At 35.1% G+C, this 18,706-nt stretch overlaps 1 protein-coding gene across 1 annotated transcript in view; it reads right to left on the bottom strand.

The window, feature by feature from the left end:
* Nucleotides 1-1,183: 1,183 nt before the first annotated feature.
* Nucleotides 1,184-18,706, bottom strand: part of LOC137924883 (thyroid receptor-interacting protein 11-like) — an 89,825-nt gene continuing 72,302 nt past the window's right edge. The window contains exons 3-9 of the mRNA XM_068768267.1: nt 10,110-13,217; nt 9,361-9,545; nt 8,115-8,278; nt 7,840-8,043; nt 3,665-3,809; nt 2,011-2,231; nt 1,184-1,399 (exon numbers count right to left, since the gene is read on the bottom strand). Coding sequence (XP_068624368.1) covers nt 1,188-1,399; nt 2,011-2,231; nt 3,665-3,809; nt 7,840-8,043; nt 8,115-8,278; nt 9,361-9,545; nt 10,110-13,217 — 4,239 coding nt within the window. The 3' untranslated portion in view covers nt 1,184-1,187. The remainder of the gene's footprint in view (nt 1,400-2,010; nt 2,232-3,664; nt 3,810-7,839; nt 8,044-8,114; nt 8,279-9,360; nt 9,546-10,109; nt 13,218-18,706) is intronic.

Below are 18,706 nucleotides of genomic sequence, written 5' to 3'. Positions count from 1 at the left end.
GAAATATTATTTAAAATTACATTTCATATATAATTAGATTATTATAATTACGAAACACGAAAATAAACAATTAAATGCAAGTTATAAATTATTATGAATAAGGCACAAACAATATATACACTCCTAACCTCAAAACTTAAATCCTTATATTTTTAATTAAAATTTATATGAATAAAATAAAACGCTTGTATACCTCACTTAGCTCTTATAGTGGTCCAGTTGGACCTCTAAGGCTTCACGGGAGACTAATTTGGTGTGATAAAAAAAATCAACTGATGAACTAAAAAGTTGGCTTGACTTGACTTGACATCACCTTTCAATGCAGACATATATTTAAAGAAACAAATTGATATTTGTTATAACTTGAATTCTCAAATTTATATCGTATTTTTTGTATATAGCAGAAATATAGCTAAAATAAATTCAACGTTCATCTAAATTTTGAAAGTGGTCTATGTAAAAAAAAAATATGAAAACTATTAGATAATAGATACAGACACGAGTCAAACACTGCATTAGTACAGATGTACTAATGCAGTTTTTGACTCGAAAAAAACATGTTAAATTAATAAAAAGAAACACACCTTTCTTATTTAAAAAAAAAAATTAAAATTTGACACTAAAACTGTGTGGCTATTATCGAAAATGTTTAAATATACATTGCCATTATTCAATAATTAACAGTGAATTTTGTTACAATTTTTTTTCATATTAAAATGATCGCAAAATATTAGTTCAAGATCCTCAGCTTTTGGCAATTGTGAAAATTATAAAAAGCAAATTCACAAGGTCGAAAATTCAGAGTCGTTATGACTCTAGCTTTTAGCCATAGCATCTCCGAAAAGGATTAAATAAAGCAAAACGTATTTTTCGTAAACATAATTTGTAGGTTAATTTAGATTTTTTTTTCAAAGAAAAATGTTCTGGAAAGTTCTGGAGTGTTCAAGTCAGGGCGCGTTTGGGGCCCTCATAATTTTGTGTTGAAATATGCCTTATGGGGAAGTTTGATCTGATGAAGGCCTTTATCAAATTATGCTATTTTGGTCTTCATCTCATAAGGTACACTATGTTGATAATTAAATGAAAGTAACTATAAAAGATTTATTTAAAGCACTAATCACGTCACAGCTGATAACTCTTCAATAATCAATTAACCCAGGTAATGTCTAGTGGACTGATCTGCCTTATCATATGTCTTTGAGAACGTACTTCAGTATGGCGCTCTCATTGTTCCTGGTTTGATTTACACCGGTTTCCATGTGTCCAAGCGCCACAACCCTGGGTTCAGATTCCGTGGACTTTTGCGAGGCGGCGTCGCTGTCCAGGTTCTGGAACAGGACGTTGTTGGAGCCCGTCGACGGGTTCCTTCTATGGCCAGGTTCTAAAATTGGATTAGGTCCTGGAAAAAAATGTTTTTTTTTTAAACAAGTAAACATATAGCTCATTTACTGTTGACTAATGTACGGTACATCCTTCTCTATTTACTTTAGAATTGGCAGTAAAAGTACTAAACGGTGTCAACGTCTTTATATTCCTTAATAAAGAAGGTTTTACTATGGAAATAGTATACCAGCTCCTTAATACTCGGTGAAGAAGGTAGAAGCAAAGAATAGAACTTCCTCAACGTGGAACTCTCTTTCGAATTGGCAGTGGTTTTACAATATGGCGCCAATGCCTTTATATTCAGCAATGGAAATCGTAACAAAGAACAGAACTTACCCATTGTGGAGCTCATTCCAGAATTGGCAGTGGTATTACAAGATTATGCCAGTGCCATCACACTTGGCGAAGAAGGTAGTAGCAAAGAACAGAACTTACTTAACGTGGAATTCTTTTTAGAATTGGGAGTATAAGTAACATATGATGCCATCATCTTCATACTCCTCAATGAAAAACTTAGCATAGAACGGAAATTACCCATTGCAGAGGTTTATTCAAAAATAGAACTAATGCTAGATAGTGTCAGCGCCTAAATATTCGGTAATGAGGATCGTGCAATACAGAACTTACCCATTGTGGAGCTCCTTCTAGAAGTTGGAGTGGTACTTCTTGATGGCCCCAATCCTATCACATTCTGCATTTGCGGTCGTGGTTTTGATTCGTTTTGCAAGAACTTGACGAATTCCGCGGCCAGACTGTCGGTGGTTGTAGCTGATCTCACAAGGCCTAGTTTCTCGCATTCCTGCTGATTGAAGTCCAGCACTGTTGACAGGATACGAAGGACTTGAGTTCTGAAAGGTGATGAACTTGTCAAATTAAATGCATCCAACTCACTTCGCGCGGCGCTGCCTCTTTTGGGAGTAATTTTATAAAATCCATTCTTGCGAATTTTAAGCATACAAAATATTCCGAGAAAGTTCTTTATCTAAAAAAAATGCCTGATCAACCATCTTACGTATGGCATTATTAAAAACCAGTTCTTAGTTGATCTCTACTTAGCAAAAGGAATATTACCAACAAATTTCGAGTGTTCAAATGTTGCTATCATATCATGATGAGTCAGTTTATAGGTGGAAATCTCTTATATAGGTATATGGATTATATATGGTCTAGAGCAGAGTTTCCCAAACTTTTTTATGTCGTAGACCCCTTTCCATATGTTTCCGTGTTGGGTAGACCCCCTACTTACCTGATATTGATTTCCTGTAATTTCTAACAGTAGTGAAGTTTAGTGTTAAAAACTTAAAGTAAAAACACACGTTAATTTAAACATTTATTAATTGAATTTAAATTAAAACTACCCAAAATAAAATTTTGTATCTGTTATGTAAAATATACGTAACATTAAATAAACACGAGACTGCGACTCTCAGTTTTTTACAAGTTCAAAATGTATTGCGACCACAAAGCGAATACCAACATCCTACAACTTACACAATTTTATAAACAAATATAATAATTTTTTTACTTCATAGGTACTTTTATAAATAATGTAAATGTTTTGATATTATAAGATAGTATGATGTAAGTAAATAGGTACTATCAGTGTATGTGTTGAGATCCACTATCGTGGACCCCCATTTTCATGGACCCCCAAATTTTTTTTCGCTGACGTAGACCCCTTGCAGGTTGTCATAGACCCCTAGGGGTCAATATGGACCACTTTGGGAATCACTGGTCTAGAGTTACAAAGTAGTCTGCATTTGTTGTATAATTTTCCTATGCGTGCAACAGATGAATATATATGCTGTTTCACTCGAATATTAGCAAAAGTAGATAGTTGCGTCTTTATCTACACTGTCTCATAGGTAATTAGCAAATGACCGTTCCACAAACTAATCACCAACATCATCATTTCAGCTGTGTTAATCATAAACCTTTCCCATAGATAAAAAAAAAAACAATTGGATGATATTCCAACACTTCTAAACAGTAATTGAACGCATTTAAAACACGCAAACGATTTTTTTTAACAAAAATCATATTCAATAAATTATTTAAACCAAAGTACAAAATATGTGTATTGAAGTTAGATATATGCACACATATATGACTACTACTGAATTTGTTTCGATTTCCTAGTTGCTGTAGGTACGTAAATGTAAATATTGAAATAATTAGACAATTAATCGATAACAAAAATAATTGTTCAGAGTCTCATGTGGCTAGCGGGCCGCAGTTTAGCGACTCTGGTCTGGTGTATTACTTCATTTTAAGTACTCACTTGTTCATTACGCTCTGAGCGCCGGTGACCACGTAGTTAATCAGAAGGTTCTTGATCAGGTTCTTATCGACCTTGTCCTGCTGGTTCGAGATGGCGTTGTAATAGCGCTCCTCGGCCGCAGCTACAGAAGTCTGGAGTGTTCTCACTGTGGAAATTTCCAATATCGATTCTAAATCAAACCCCATCAAATGATTAACAATTGTATACAATCACAGAAGTTTTTTTATTTATAAATTATCAAAGAAAAAATGGAGGAGTTTCATAATATCGTAACATTTATCTGAATCCTTTTCTAGTTTTAAGCAGATTTTTTTTTAATACTTCCTACTCGGAATGGTAGATTTCATGCATTACCTCCTTTACACTGGTATTGTGACAATTGTCTTAACCATAATTACTCATATATGGCATATTCGCCGGACAAAGATGATATATATATATATATATATATACATCCTGTTGATGATGGTCAAAATCAATTTCGCTCGTATAACATCGCAAAGTACTCTTAAAATGTTAAAATTTAATTCCAGAAAAATCATTATCGCGTAATAACTCAGATAATTTTCAGAATGTAAATACGTGGATGCTAAAAAAATAGCTTTAATTTGGTATATAAATTACCCTTGTAGGTTGAACATAATGATATTTATAAAAGAAATTGGCAATTTTTTTCATGTCAAATTTTTGGGACTACGTGTTTATTCGGTGCGAGCGAAAATATTTAATACTGTGATATATTAGTTGGTTTACAAATAATTAACAAGGTAAAACTAAAACAGAACAATACACTAGGTTGATACTGCTACTCTTACCATGCATTCTAAACTGGCGTCGACGGGATCGCATAGCACGATGAAAACGCAAACACGACCTCAAAGTATTATTCAGCCACTGGGAAGAGGAACTGGAGACAGTGGCGCTGATGATGGCATCCCAATTGTGGACATCCGTCACTTTAACATTGATTTAAAATCCCATAACGTATAAATAGTCCATGATTATACTGAACAAATCATAATTAACAAGAATTTAAATATGTGTTGATAATGAACAATGGTGCAATTCAACATTTTTGGTTAATTCATCAAGAATGTTGATCAATAATAATTTTCCCATAGATTTCCAATAAGATCTGATTGAACTGGCCCAAATCGAACATCTTCCGATGATCTCATAAGACCGTCTGTTAACGTCGTGAGACATTTTTCGATGGAAATCATGTTGAATCAAGTACATTAGATATGATTTCTTCTAATGTTAAATTTGAATAAACGGACGATATTCAATTATGATTTGTACTGTAAATTGGATAAATCGGAGTAACCGTTTCAGTCGTTCTAAATGTTCTAAACACAAATTTGTTTCATCAGAGAAATCAATGTTAAAGGACTTGAACCTATAGTTTTAAAAGCCATCAAAGATATATCAGCAACCACCAACCCCACTCCCATATTATCAATACCAGTACCTGAAGTAATACTCAGAGGCAATGCTGCTGAATCGAAGACTTCTGCTACATCTAGTTCTACTGGGAATAATCAAACATTAAAACGTTACCTTGAAAATTTGACTGTAATCAAATAAACATCAAATGTTCTCAGTAAAGAAGGGTAAATCAAAACAACGAATGTGCTGCAAGACTCACATGTGCAAGATGAAAATGGCGTAGTTTTGATCGACATTTTTGCATTATTTATCCAAAATTTTATCATACTTTCATCATAATCTCTAATCCAGTGTTTCCCAACGTGGCCCATGACCCACAGGGAGGCAATTTGATTGTTAAATGGGTCAATTCGAAAATGGATTTTAATCCTTTCGCTTTAATATAAAAATTATATATGTTACACAGTGGGGCGTAAGAATTTTAAAAAGGGTTAAGTGGGGGCATGGCACAAAAAAGTTTAGGAAACACTGCTCTAATCGATAAATCATTTATGGTGATTTAATTTCGTATAAGATTGATTTGTTACAAAGCATTCTACAGCAAACTGTCATTGCCAAAAGAAAACAATTCACACGTCCAAAATTTTTCCAAATTTCTCAGAAAATTTTAAAACAAAACTACTTGAGATATTATTAATACTTGAAATACATGTATTGGTTAATTATAAAATTTGGGAACCAAGTACATCGGTGATAAATGCAAAAATATCGATCATTAACAAAAAAAAACATCAAATAAATAAAGCTAAAATCAAAAACACAGGACGTCACGACGTGCAGCCTATACTGCGGTCAAACCCCATATGGTAATCTGAGTCCACTACGGCACTATCCGCTGCCAACGTGACTGTAACAACTGTCAACAGTCGAACAGTCTCAACAACAGACTGACAATGATCATAATCATGGATCAGGCTGACAGCGACGGCCAAGTGCGATAAAACCTCACAGTTACCAAATGAGATTAGACCGAAGCAGGCAAAAGCTGATTCTTCAGGTAACGCTATATTCTTTAATACGCATATTGTTTCAATGCTGAATTAAAATTGTAAATAGAATATTTTTCTATTTCCATAAACATCCAAAATTACAATAAAACCAATATTGACACATGATGGTCTCCTAGAGTGAATTGCATTAGAAAAAATAATCAAAACCGTCGTGCAATGTTATACAGCAAGATGTTTAGAAAAAGAAAGAATATCAAATTCAAGTTCACAATGAAATATTCCATTTGCAAATAGGACCAGTTTAATAGTTGTTTTCGTTCTTTAAGATTGTTATTAAAATAGGGTTTCATATAGAATCTGAAGCTTCAAGCAAATACTGACCGAACTGAAGGTTGAATATACAGTTATATACATTAAGGTATTAGATACATGTTTCATTATTATCTACTTTGTATAACTGATGAGGAAGAAACTTGTTTTATACGAACGTTCATTGATACTTACAACTTGAACGGCAGTACATCAAAAGACAAGTAAAACTGGGACTATGTGAGTGTAATATGTACTACTGTGATCACAATTTAATGTGAAATTGACATAAAATTTCCGGGCATTAGGAAGGCAAGTGTTTTTTTCTGTTGGGAGGACACTACAATAACATTTGCCAAGCGTCTGTTGTCGAAAGATGGAATATCATTTGGCACAGCCCAAAGCATTTTGAAGGTTGTTTTGTGTCAAGTTTTGATTGGTCGATATCATGCTGCATTGGTCCTTAGAGACTTTTTTGAAAAAACTCGAGTTATATCGTTCCACAACCACCATATACGCTTGATTTGTCTATCTTTGTAAAACTCAAAAGATCAAAGCGCGTTTGACAATTCAGGAGATAAAAACTGAATTAAAGATCTTGAAGGATTCACCAGTAAAAAACTATTTTGACTGTTTCTAGGATTGGATAAAGCGTTGGCAAGTGTTATATCGGAAGGGGATTGTTTTGAAGGGGATGAAATTGATTTGGAAGTACAAACAAAGAATTTACATTTTATTGACAAATTCATTATACTTTTCGATCACAGTATTATATTTAAAGTATGAAATTAATAAGTAACTAGTTTTATCAATAAAATAGAATAGGTCAGCGATTCTGTGACATATGCAAGAGTTTACAAATTATTTAAAAATTGTACATTTAAGGCGAAAATATTTCAGTGGTTTTTTTTCGAAAACAAAAAGCATGTAAAAGGACAATCATAAAACAATCACTACAGTTCAATCAACAAGACACACGTAAAAGCAAACACTGTAAACACTGAACAATTAAAAATGTTTAGCAATTTTAAAAATTGCATTCGAAATTAAACTTACATGTGTCTAAAGAGTTGCTAATCGTGATTGAAGACATACGCCATCTAACTGTATACCAACCGGTAATCTGGGTGTTACAACCCCAGAATTACCAGCTGATATTTAGTCAGAAGTCGGTTTTGCTAATTTATCTTGATTAGCTACTATTGAAAAATCCTTAACACTATAGAAATCATCAGGGAAACCAATTTAAAATTTGCAAAAAAGATGCAGAAATCTGAGCACGTACAATTTGACATCATTTAGATTTTTCAATATATCTCTAAGAATTTTCTATTATACATGTATCTAGTTTTTCGTAACTTAAAAACAAGAATTAAAAAAGCATTTTTACAACTTAATAATGATAAAAACAAAATCAATCTAATTACGTTAAATTTATAAGCAACAGATAATTAATTTCAAACGTACCTTGCTCCTTTAAATCATTTATCTGTGCTGATTTCGTTTCAACTTGATCGCCCAATCTAGATGCTGCTTGTAGACCTGCTAAAGATTCTTCTAACTTAGAATTAAGTCTCGTTATTTCATCTTTGAGCTTAAGATTTTGATTCTTGATATCTTCTAATTTGTTTCTAATCTTCTCAGTGGCTGCGGCAATGTCTCTTTCTTTCTCTAAAATAATATGATTGTCTATAGTACAAAGCTATCGTTATAAATTTAGTTAGGCATTTCTATTTTTATACCTAGTTGGAACTGTTCGAGTACTATCTGAAGGTTAGTAAGTGAGGCTTCACTTCTACTTTTGAAGTCTTCAGCTTCACTTAGCCGCGCCTGGACTTCTTCTCTTTGCTTCTCTAATAGTTTTATTTGATTACGCAGCGTTTCTACTTCTTGATTAGCTCGTATGCTGCAAAGATGAGGTATTGACATTAATGTAAATCCATTGATGTTACTAATACCTGTCAAAATATCTTAAAGTTTATTCCATTCAACGAAAGCGTCATTACAAGTAAAGTCTCCTTTGATAGGTGTGTTGATTTTTTTTTTCACGACGACCACCAATGATTTTAAAACCTGAGATTTATGGTATTAAATATTTTTAGTGTCTGACCAAACACTGACAAGCAAAAACGTTTGCTAAAAAAATCGTAATATTAAATGTAATTATAAAAAAAGGCAAAAGCAAAAGCATCCTATGCTAATGTCTGTGGAATACAGAGAAAAAAAAGTCATCTTGGTCTAGTTTTCGATGTGCCTAATCAAATTTCGGGTACTATACGCTAGACAATTTGAATCTATTGACGCTTCGTATTAATAGCCGAGTAATTTCGTTAATAACGATCTTCAAACTAGATCAAACTATTTCTTGTGCACCAATCTTGTTCTTTTCAGCGAATGGACGTCCATTACAAGGTATGGGCCTTCCCTAAAAATCGCCACGACGACTGGTCCTGCGCTGCTTGCATCTAGCGACTTCCCAAGATCACCTTGTGGAGGGGGGGAGGGGTGGCTACCCACGCCGCATCTACCAGTTCATAATCGCCATTTGAGAAACTATCCCCCAGGTTCCAACGGCTATCGGTTGCACGAGCGATGTGCCCCTTCTCGCTGCCACTTCAGACGGATAATTCTTCGAATTACGTTAGTGATCTTGGTTCTTCTACAGATCTCGCAGGGAACCTCCAAGCACAACCTTCTCCATTTCTCTCTGCGACTAATGTGCACCAATGCTTAGCAGGAAACAAAGACAGTGGTACCTACCTCATCAGCCTCTTGCATGATTGGATACAAGCATGAGTAGGTGTACTCCACATGGAATAGTGATATTGTGAATAGACTCATTGTTCAAGTTAGTAACATATTAAAAAGGTGCTGAGTTTTGCGATGGACAAATTGTGGGTTCACATAACCCTAATGAATCTATGATATATGTTGAATCTAGATACAACCTTGTCTAGAACACACGAGTGAGAACAATAATCCACATACCAATTACTTGTATAAACTGTACTAGTTTGTTTCGCCTTCTCCTCCACTTGATGTAGCCTTGTCTGGCACTCTGTCAGCTTCTGCTCTGACGTCATCAAATCCTGCGTGTAGTTCTCTTCCATCTCCATTAAATGCTGCCTCAACCTCTCCAACTCACGTGACGAATTATGTTCTTGTTCAGCCAACTGATAACAATAATGTAACGTTAATATCTATGCAATTTAGTCTAGTATTTCATATACCAAAGAAAATGTAGGAAATTTTACATATCCTTTTATCAGTTTTACTGAAACATAAATCATAAAGGACATTATAAAAGTTATAAGTCCTCCGCCTCCCGAATGATTTACAATAGAACCTTTGTGTCTTCCGGCTACCTTATCGTCAGTGAGTGTCATACTATCATTTGTGTGGACCGCCTGCGCTGTGCTTACAGTTTCATGGTCTTTACTGAAAAACCTGAAGGGGTCATCCGATCTGCACGCGGTAGAGCCTATTTACAGCCACTTCAACTTGCGTTTCCGCTGAACTGTGTCGCTTATGTTTGTTCGGCTAGGGACCTCCTTCCTTAGAGAAACCTCACATGGGAGACTAATGTTGAAATCAAATTTAAAAATAATGTAGAATAAATGACTCAGAGAATGCAGGTTGCTCAACAGAGCCGACATTTTAAGGCATAAATTGCATTAATTATTTTAATCATCTTTCTTAAACTCAATTCTAACATTATTAATAAACATAATAATCACCTGCACATTTTCAGCTGTCAATTGCTTTACTGTTTCAAGCTGGATCCTGAAATTCTTATCTAAATCTTCACATTTCTTTGTTAGATTTTTAATAGTCTCACTGGCGTTATGGTAATCTACCTTAAGTTTATCATAGTCGGCAATATTCCTGTTCAATTCAGCAATAATTTCATCCTTTTCTTTAAGCGCTATCTTAATTGTATCGCAATTTAGACAATTATTTGTTGTATTCTGTAGAAGCGCATCCTTTTCTTCAATCATTTTTTTGTATTCTTCAGTCTGTTCTAAAATAACATGATTTAACCTTTGAATTTCGTTATGATACTGTAAGCTTTCGTTGTGTTTTAAATTGACGAGATTAATGAGGCTTGCTTTCTCGATTTGTGATTGTTCCACTATGTTTTGATATTCTACATATGCCTTTTCGAATTGTTCTATTTTATGTTCTAAATCGGAGATCTCCTTTTGTTTTAACTCGAGTTGACTGTTCAAGTCGAAACTGATTTTTCCAATTGCTGATACTTCATCTACTAATTTAGCGTATTCGTCGTTTTGATGTGTATTGTTAGTTTTCATTTTATCTGTAAGCTCAACAATCGATTGATTTAGTTCTTTAATTTCTTTGTCTTTATTATCCGCCAGTGATTTATATTCATTATTTGTTTTTTCTAATTTCTCTAGACGGTCGGTCAATGTTGCTATGGCTGCGTTTTTATTATTTAATTCATCGCTTAATACGTACAGTTGTTTATCAATTTCTTCCTTTTTCACGTGTAACGAACCCAACTCTTCTTGGCTCCGGTTTAATATATCATTAGTCCTATTAAATTCTTCTGTCACCTTTTCATACTTTTCGTTCAAAACTTCTAATTCTTGATTTTTCAACGCCAGTTTTTGATTCATCTTTTCTAGGGTTAAATTATTTTCACGTATCTTCTCGATCGTTGTATCTTTATCATTGAGATCTGAAACCAACTTCCCTAATTCTTCTTCGAGGCTTATCACTTTGTTGTTAGTAGAAAACAGATCCGCTTCTAATTTTTCCTTCGTCTGTAAAAGTTTTTTGTTTTCTTCCTTGAGAATGACAACATCCTTATTAATACTGTCTAATTGAGCTACTTTGTCTTTATTGTCTGCTATTATTTTTTCAAGTGTATCAATTTTTTGAACAAGAGCGGCCTCCTCGTTTTTCAGCGTTTGATTTTCAGTCGATAGTTCAGTAAAGCTATGCTTCAAATTAACTATTGCATTGTTAAGCTCATCAATTTTTATTTTTAATGTTGAATTTTCCGATAAAGACTGCTTTAACTGTTCCGACAGTAAATTACTTTCATTATTTTTGGTGTCGTCAGTTTTACCTTCGGAGTTTTCAGCGACTCTTTTTTCAATTTGAGTTAAATTTGTCTGCAACGTTGTTTCGTCTAACTTTTTCTGAAGTTTATTAATGCTGGCTTTAAGTTGACCATTTTCTATTTCTAGCTCTTTGAACTCGTCTAACTTCGTCTTAATAATATTCTTAAGATCATCTATTTCTTTTGTTAGCAACACTTTATCATTTTCCACTATATGATTATCAATAGCTAATTGCTCATTTTTGGCATTCACAGCGTTTAACTTTTTCTTGAGTTCATCATTCTCATCTATAGCTTGTTTAAGTTTTTCGCTGTTTTCAATGTTTGAACTACTTTCTAATTCGATAATATTCTTTGTCTGCATTTTACACACCTCCAGTTCGTTTAACATTGTAGTATACTTATGTTTTAAATCCGTCAAGCTTTCTTGTAAATTACTTTTTTCTAATCTTACTTCTGCTAGTTCTTTTTCTATCCTCCTAATTTGTGATTCAAAATTCTTGTTCATTTTATTACAATCTGCCAATTCAGTTTCGAGTTTTGTATAATTATCTTCGTGTGTTTCTATTATGGGTTCTAATTTGGATGTATTTTTTAGGGCTGCGATTTCTGAGATCAAAAAATCGTTATTTTTCTTCATTTCATCCAATTCTCTCTCGTAATGCTGTATATCTGTAGTTAGGAAATCATTTTCGGTTGTTATGTCCTCTATTTGAGTTTGTAAATGAGTTATGTTAAGATTTTTTTCAGATAATTTATGTTCCAATGCATCGATTTCCTTTTTAAATGAGTTTACTGTTTTGAATACACCCTCTAGTTTATAAAGTATAATATTATCGGTCGAAGAAGGTATTTCGCCTACGTAATCAACAGGTAAATCAAAATTTACGTATTTGTTATACAGCTGTATGATTCTTTCAGCTTTAATGGCGCTGGGGTTTGGCTTATCGTGGTTACCATTCTCCAATTCAGATATTTTATGTTTTAAGTCACTGATTTCTCTTTTTAATGTTTCTATGACAACTTTTGCATTGTCGTCGATGTTTATCTCATCTAAGTTTGAATGATTAGGAGTTTTTATTTCTTTCAGACTTTGAAATTCTTTAAGTAGTTCATCGTATTTTTCCTTGGGAATACTGTTAGATGTTTCCAGTTGCTTAATGGCGAGTTCTAAATCGTGTTCCAACTTTGTCACTTGTTCTTGCAGCTTGAAAATCTCTTCATGTAAATCTTGATTCTCTTCCTGGAATTTCTCTGCATTTTCTCTTAATAAACTATGAATCCTTTCTAAGTTTTGATACTTGTGAGCTAATGTGTCGTAATCAGAGCAAAACGGTTTCAGTCGCGCGATTTCTTTGTCTCTTTCATTAACTTTTGTTAATAAATTTTGAACTTCATTGGAATATTCATCGTTCGCAATTTTCAAATCTTCGTGTTCTTGTTTAAGAACTTCAAAATTCTTTTGTAAGTCTGTTTTCAATGTGAGAAGTTTCTCCATGGCCATGCGATGCTGACTGTCTAAATCTTCTAGATTCGTAATAAGATTTGCATTCTCTTCTTTTAGCCTCTGTACTTCATTATTAGTTTCGTGGTTACCGCCTTGTCCTTTCACGGCGGATAATTCATCTTGCAATGCGCGTATGTGGATCTTATACTGCTTCTCAACGTCGGGATCGATGGCATCCGCCGTTTGCGCCGGTGGATCCCAATACCAACTGGATTCCTCTTCTCTGACGCCATTTTTTCTGGAGAGTTTCTGAAAAGATCGAGAAATGCACATTAATGGAAATTCTATGAAATAGTGACGACGATTTAAATCAAATTATCGCACAATCATATCTTAATGTTTAAATTCGATATTAACTTGACACTTGAGATACTGTGGTATTGATAAAAAGTGTAGCCTATGGAATGAATTATTCCACCGCAGTTCTATTTTAGTAGTGTAAATATGAATTCGAAGCTCTCTATTGTCGGTATGATCTTACTTATATACCTGCCAAAGAAACATGCACACCAGATAACGTTCTTTTTTCAAATGTAAAACTGTACCGATGTTGCAATTCTTTGTAACATCGCAGCTGTTTTATCTTCAGCCGCTAATGCAGTTATTTATAAATCAAACATAACGAAACGCCTCGGTTTTGGCGGTAAGGGTCTTATGTACTGTGGACAACAAATGTTTCGGCAAACCTCAAGCTTGTTATACTATAAAAGGTGACGCGAGCTATGTGGCACGGTGTTCGTCGGGTCGTGTGAGTGTCTATGCAAACACGATACGTTATCAGCACGGTTTTTAATGGCTCAACGACTGAGTCACGGTATGTAGGTAATAGTGAGTAAAGCTCTACGTCGTATTTAGCTGCGAAATATTTTGTTGTCGGAAACGAAATCTCTATTTCCCAACATATATGTAATTGTTGTTTTATATTGACGATATAGTTGCATAACATTTACAATAATTAATAAAAATACGCGATGATATACATAATAGGTGATCAAAATGGATCAGGTTTGCAGGTGTTTAGGGTAGAAGCCTTCATTACCCACTCAATGCAAACACGAGAAGAGCAACTAGAGATGGAGTGTGTCTTGGCATAGTACTGTGAGGTAGTTGCAAGTTCTGTAGGAGATCCAAAGATCCCTCTAAAAGTACTTATGACAGTTTTAGTGGGTAAGAACCCCACATAACCCTGTCCTTCGCCAAGAAGGCATCATATCTTTTATCGTATTCAGATCCAAATTCTCTTCTCTTTGTTGTGTGTAGTCTTTTGTATGTGTAGTCTTTTCTCTCTGGTGTTTCAGATTCAGTATTTTTTAACGTATTCAGAAAATCGAGGGAGATTTATCAGCGGGCTGACGGGCGGTGCACTTTGTTGCACGACTACCACTGCATGTGCGGAAGTGGCTAAATATTGGTCCTTTACTTACTTAAACACTTGTTTCACCTACCTTTATTATTTTTGCAACACCTAACTGTTAACTAGCAGAGAAAGCCTAGCCTAGCATACAATGTGTAAAAAATATTTTAAATAAATAAATAAGTACAGTCAGCCGCAACAAATGTACAGTCGACGCCTCATCTCTTATAGTTCGCAAAGTACAGAAGCAAGTATATCTTAGTCGAAGTCGTTTGTTCCGGTGAGCGACCAAGAGCTACGGTCTCAATGTCGGCAAGCGGTTGCAATTAGCGACGCTGTCACCACGCGACGCATGCGAAGCACGTCACGCAATCGTGACCTCGCGCTTTTTATCTTAAAGCGGGTAGGCAGAGCACGTGTCCAACTACAATCACCACTTCAAAGGCTGACGACTCAAATGCGACATCTACTACTACAACTACCCTTATCAGGTCAGCTAGCAGATGCCAACATCACGATGACCTGTTTTACACTATCAGCACCCAACAACTCCTCACGATCCTGAATATATCGATCTCCCTAGTTTTTTTCCCGTTTATATGCTCGCGTTCTTTCTTTCGATGATTCTCGATGACCGTTCTGGGTCTACCCACTTCCAGGGACTTCCCGGGAGTTTAACAATGTCGAATCACTATATATACTTTCTCTTTTCAGCTAATAAACGCCTACTGCAAGGCATAAGCCTTTCTTTAAGAATACCACGATGACCAGTCTGGCTCAACCCGCTTCCAGGGACTTCCCGGGACTTTAACGATGCCGAATCACTACATCTACTTTCTCTTTTCAGCTGATGAACGCCTAATGCAAGGCATAAGCCTTTCTTTAAGAATACCACGATGACCGGTCTGGCTCTACCCGCTTCCAGGGACTTCCTGTGTCTTTAACGATGCCGAATCACTACATCTACTTTCTCTTTTCAGCTGATGAACGCCTACTGCAAGGCATAAGCCTTTCTTTAAGAATACCTCGATGACCGGTCTGGCTATACCCACTTCCAGGGACTTCCCGGGACTTTAACGATGTCGAATCACTACATCTACTTTCTCTTTTCAGCTGATAAAAGCCTACTGCAAGGCATAAGCCTTTCTTTAAGAATACCACGATGACGGGTCTGGCTCTACCCGTTTCCAGGGACTTCCCGGGACTTTAACGATGCCGAATCACTACACCTACTTTCTCTTTTCAGCTGATAAACGCCTACTGCAAGGCATAAGCTTTTCTTTAAGAATACCACGATGACTGGTCTGACTTTACCCGCTTCCAGGGACTTCCTGTGTCTTTAACTATTCCGGTTTACTACTCCTTCTTTTCAGCTGATTACACTACTGCATACACTGGACGGAGACTTAAACAGCAAGAGTAAAGAGGACTATGAGGAATGCTCTATCTCATTCGATCTCCCTAGTTTTTTTTCTCATTTATATGATCGCGTTCTTTCTTTCTTCATTTTTTAATTTTCTTCCATACATCGTCTTTCTTCCTTTTTACGGCTCGTTTTTAAGTTCACTACCTTTTTAAAAATTTCATTATTTTGCCTGTATCGCTTTTTATATGAAGGTACAGTTTTATCTATTCAATGCGAGTCTTACCGATCCTTTGTATCTAGTGTTGTTTCATAATTAATTTTAATTTAGAGAAGAACTGTATCCTCAGTCTTTCATGGAGAAATAACGTATTCATGTACCCAATGGATTCAGGCGCTATTTTGCGGAAGTCCATCCTAAGTAAGAAAAGGACCAATATATAGATACTTCCGCCATGCAGCTGTAGTCGTGCAATAAAGTGCACTACCCGCCAGCCCGCTGATAAATGCGCATGCGGCAAACAATGCGAATTACACAACTACCACTGTTAAATCACTCAACACGTGTTTCACCCCTCCACAAGACATCCTCTGGAATAATGTAATATAAAACACCGATTAGTGCCAAACACAGAGTGAGCTCACTAGTTGTGTAATTCGCATTGTTTGCGGCATGCGCATATTGTCAGCGGGCTGGTGGGCGGTACACTTTATTGAACGACTACTGCTGCATGGAGAAAGTAGCTATATATTGGTCCTTTTCTTTCGTATTCATGTACACCATCTCTTCACGGGGATGTTTTAAGAGGCGACAGAGGAATATTGTTCCACTACAGGTAGTGGCTAGGATGCGGGCAGCGGATGACGGGTCATTGTGGTGATCTTGGGGGGAGGGGGGTATGCCTTTTAGTGGGCCTCTATCAGCTGACATGATAATGAATACCCTGTCACTATTGCTATAGAAAGAGCACTATCATTCCATCATTTAAAACAAACGTTTTAAAATTTTCTTCATATAGATCAGAGAAAGTATATCTGATAGCTATATACATCAAAGGGGGTAGTTGAGAAATTTTTCACAGATTTCAAACAACCAACAATCGATAACGCTAAACATAAACCATGCGGTCATAGAACAGTAGTCTTCTGCGGTTAACCAAACAATTACCTACGCTAACAAGTGTTCTTGACACTTGTATTATATTGCGTGTGTAAACCCCGTTTTAATGAATTTCTAATTTTAAACTTTATTCAAACTTAGGAGATGTAATCAGTCTCCTATTGCCGTCATAATGAGACACAAATATGATCTAAGTTATATTGTCTGTAGACTTCAGTCATCATCACATAGTCACCTGCCGAAGAGAATTGTCACCAGATATTAGATATGATATTGACCTCATTGTGACCTCGTAGAAATATATAAGCCTATCGTTTAGTCCTAGGAATATGGTTTAGAGATTATTCTTTAGCGTTTTATTTATAATGAAATGTAAGACAGTTATATCGAAACCTATTCTTTTTATTTTCAGCCGATGAACTACAATTGCGACGCATAAGGATACATACATAAAAGATATCTATGATCACCATCTAGTGGTGGGCATGCCCATGTCGTATCTACTAGCTGGTAGTCGGCAGCTGCCACCTCAGACGTATAATTCTTCGAGCTACATCTGTGATTTTGGATTTTCTATGGATCTTCCACATTTCAGATTCGATCTCGCAGCGTTTCGAATTCGTATGTCATATAGATATCGAATAAACACTACGATTTGTTATAGCTATAAAAAAATTGAATAAAGAAAATTAGAAATAAAAAAACAGATGCCTTCGTTAGCACCATAATAAAAATTAAATATTTATAAAACGAAGAATTACACACATATATATGTATATATATATACTAGCTGATCCCGCAAACGTTGTTTTGCAAAAAAAAATCGATATTTTAATTTACAAATAAAAAATAAGGGTTGATCGTAGAGGGGTGAAAATTTATGGTTGTATGTATTTTTGTATGCTGTATCATAAAAAAATAAAAACAAAAAATTTCGTTAAAAAAATAAAAAAAATTTTTTAAGTGTGAACAACATTTATCACTTAGGGGTATAGAAAATAGATAGTAGCCGATTCTCAGAACTACTGAATACGCATATTAAATTTGGTAAAAATCAGTCAAGCCGTTTCAGAGGAGTTCAAGTTCGAACACCGTGACACGAGAATTTTATATATTAGATATATTTATATATATATAAATATATATAGTGTATTTATAGAGTATATTTACCGTAAATATCCAACGTAACCAGGAAAGTTCTACCACGTTCTACAACACCACTGCGCCGTATAACAATGCCTATCTTAATAATAATTGTACCAAGTGTGGAGCATATCGCTTACATGTTTTTCGTGCGTTTCCCTTTAACAAGTGATGCGTGAAAATTTCACGATAACAACTATTGCTCAGCGATGCCTGTCACCTCTTTACATTTACAGAAATAAATACGTACAATTTTATATATACGTAAAACGTGTACAAAATCATCAACATGTAATTACAAAAATAACATTTAGATACTTTAAATTTGGTAGAAATATTACTATAGCCGTATATAAGTTTTAAAGTATTCACTCCTTATATAATTTGTCAGCAAAAATCACTTCACTCAGAAATAAAAGGTATTTATTCTATTAGAATCTGATCCGGTCTGGCTCTTCCCGCTTCCAGCGACTTCCCGGGAGTTTAACGATGTCGAATCACGACATTTACTCTCTCTTTTCAACTCATAAACACCATCTGCATGCGTTATTACGCATCAATAAATACATTAAAAAAACTTTTAAGTTAAACGATTTTTTGATACCCATATTGTGGTGGTTGTGGAAAAATATGTACCCAGTCCGCCATATTGGAACGGCGTCCATCTTGAATTTTAAATTTTGACATAATCATCGTATTTTACTAGTGTAGCCCTTTCATTTGATACCCATATTGAGGGGGTTAAGGAAAAATATGTA

This window comes from Battus philenor, unplaced genomic scaffold (genome assembly GCF_028537555.1).
Source record: "Battus philenor isolate CCGP_79_NKW_IND1 unplaced genomic scaffold, ilBatPhil1.0.hap1 SCAF_25, whole genome shotgun sequence".
In the NCBI taxonomy this organism is placed as follows: domain Eukaryota; kingdom Metazoa; phylum Arthropoda; class Insecta; order Lepidoptera; family Papilionidae; genus Battus; species Battus philenor.
Note: the sequence above shows the minus strand (reverse complement) of the source record. Positions and strands in the feature narration are given on the sequence as shown.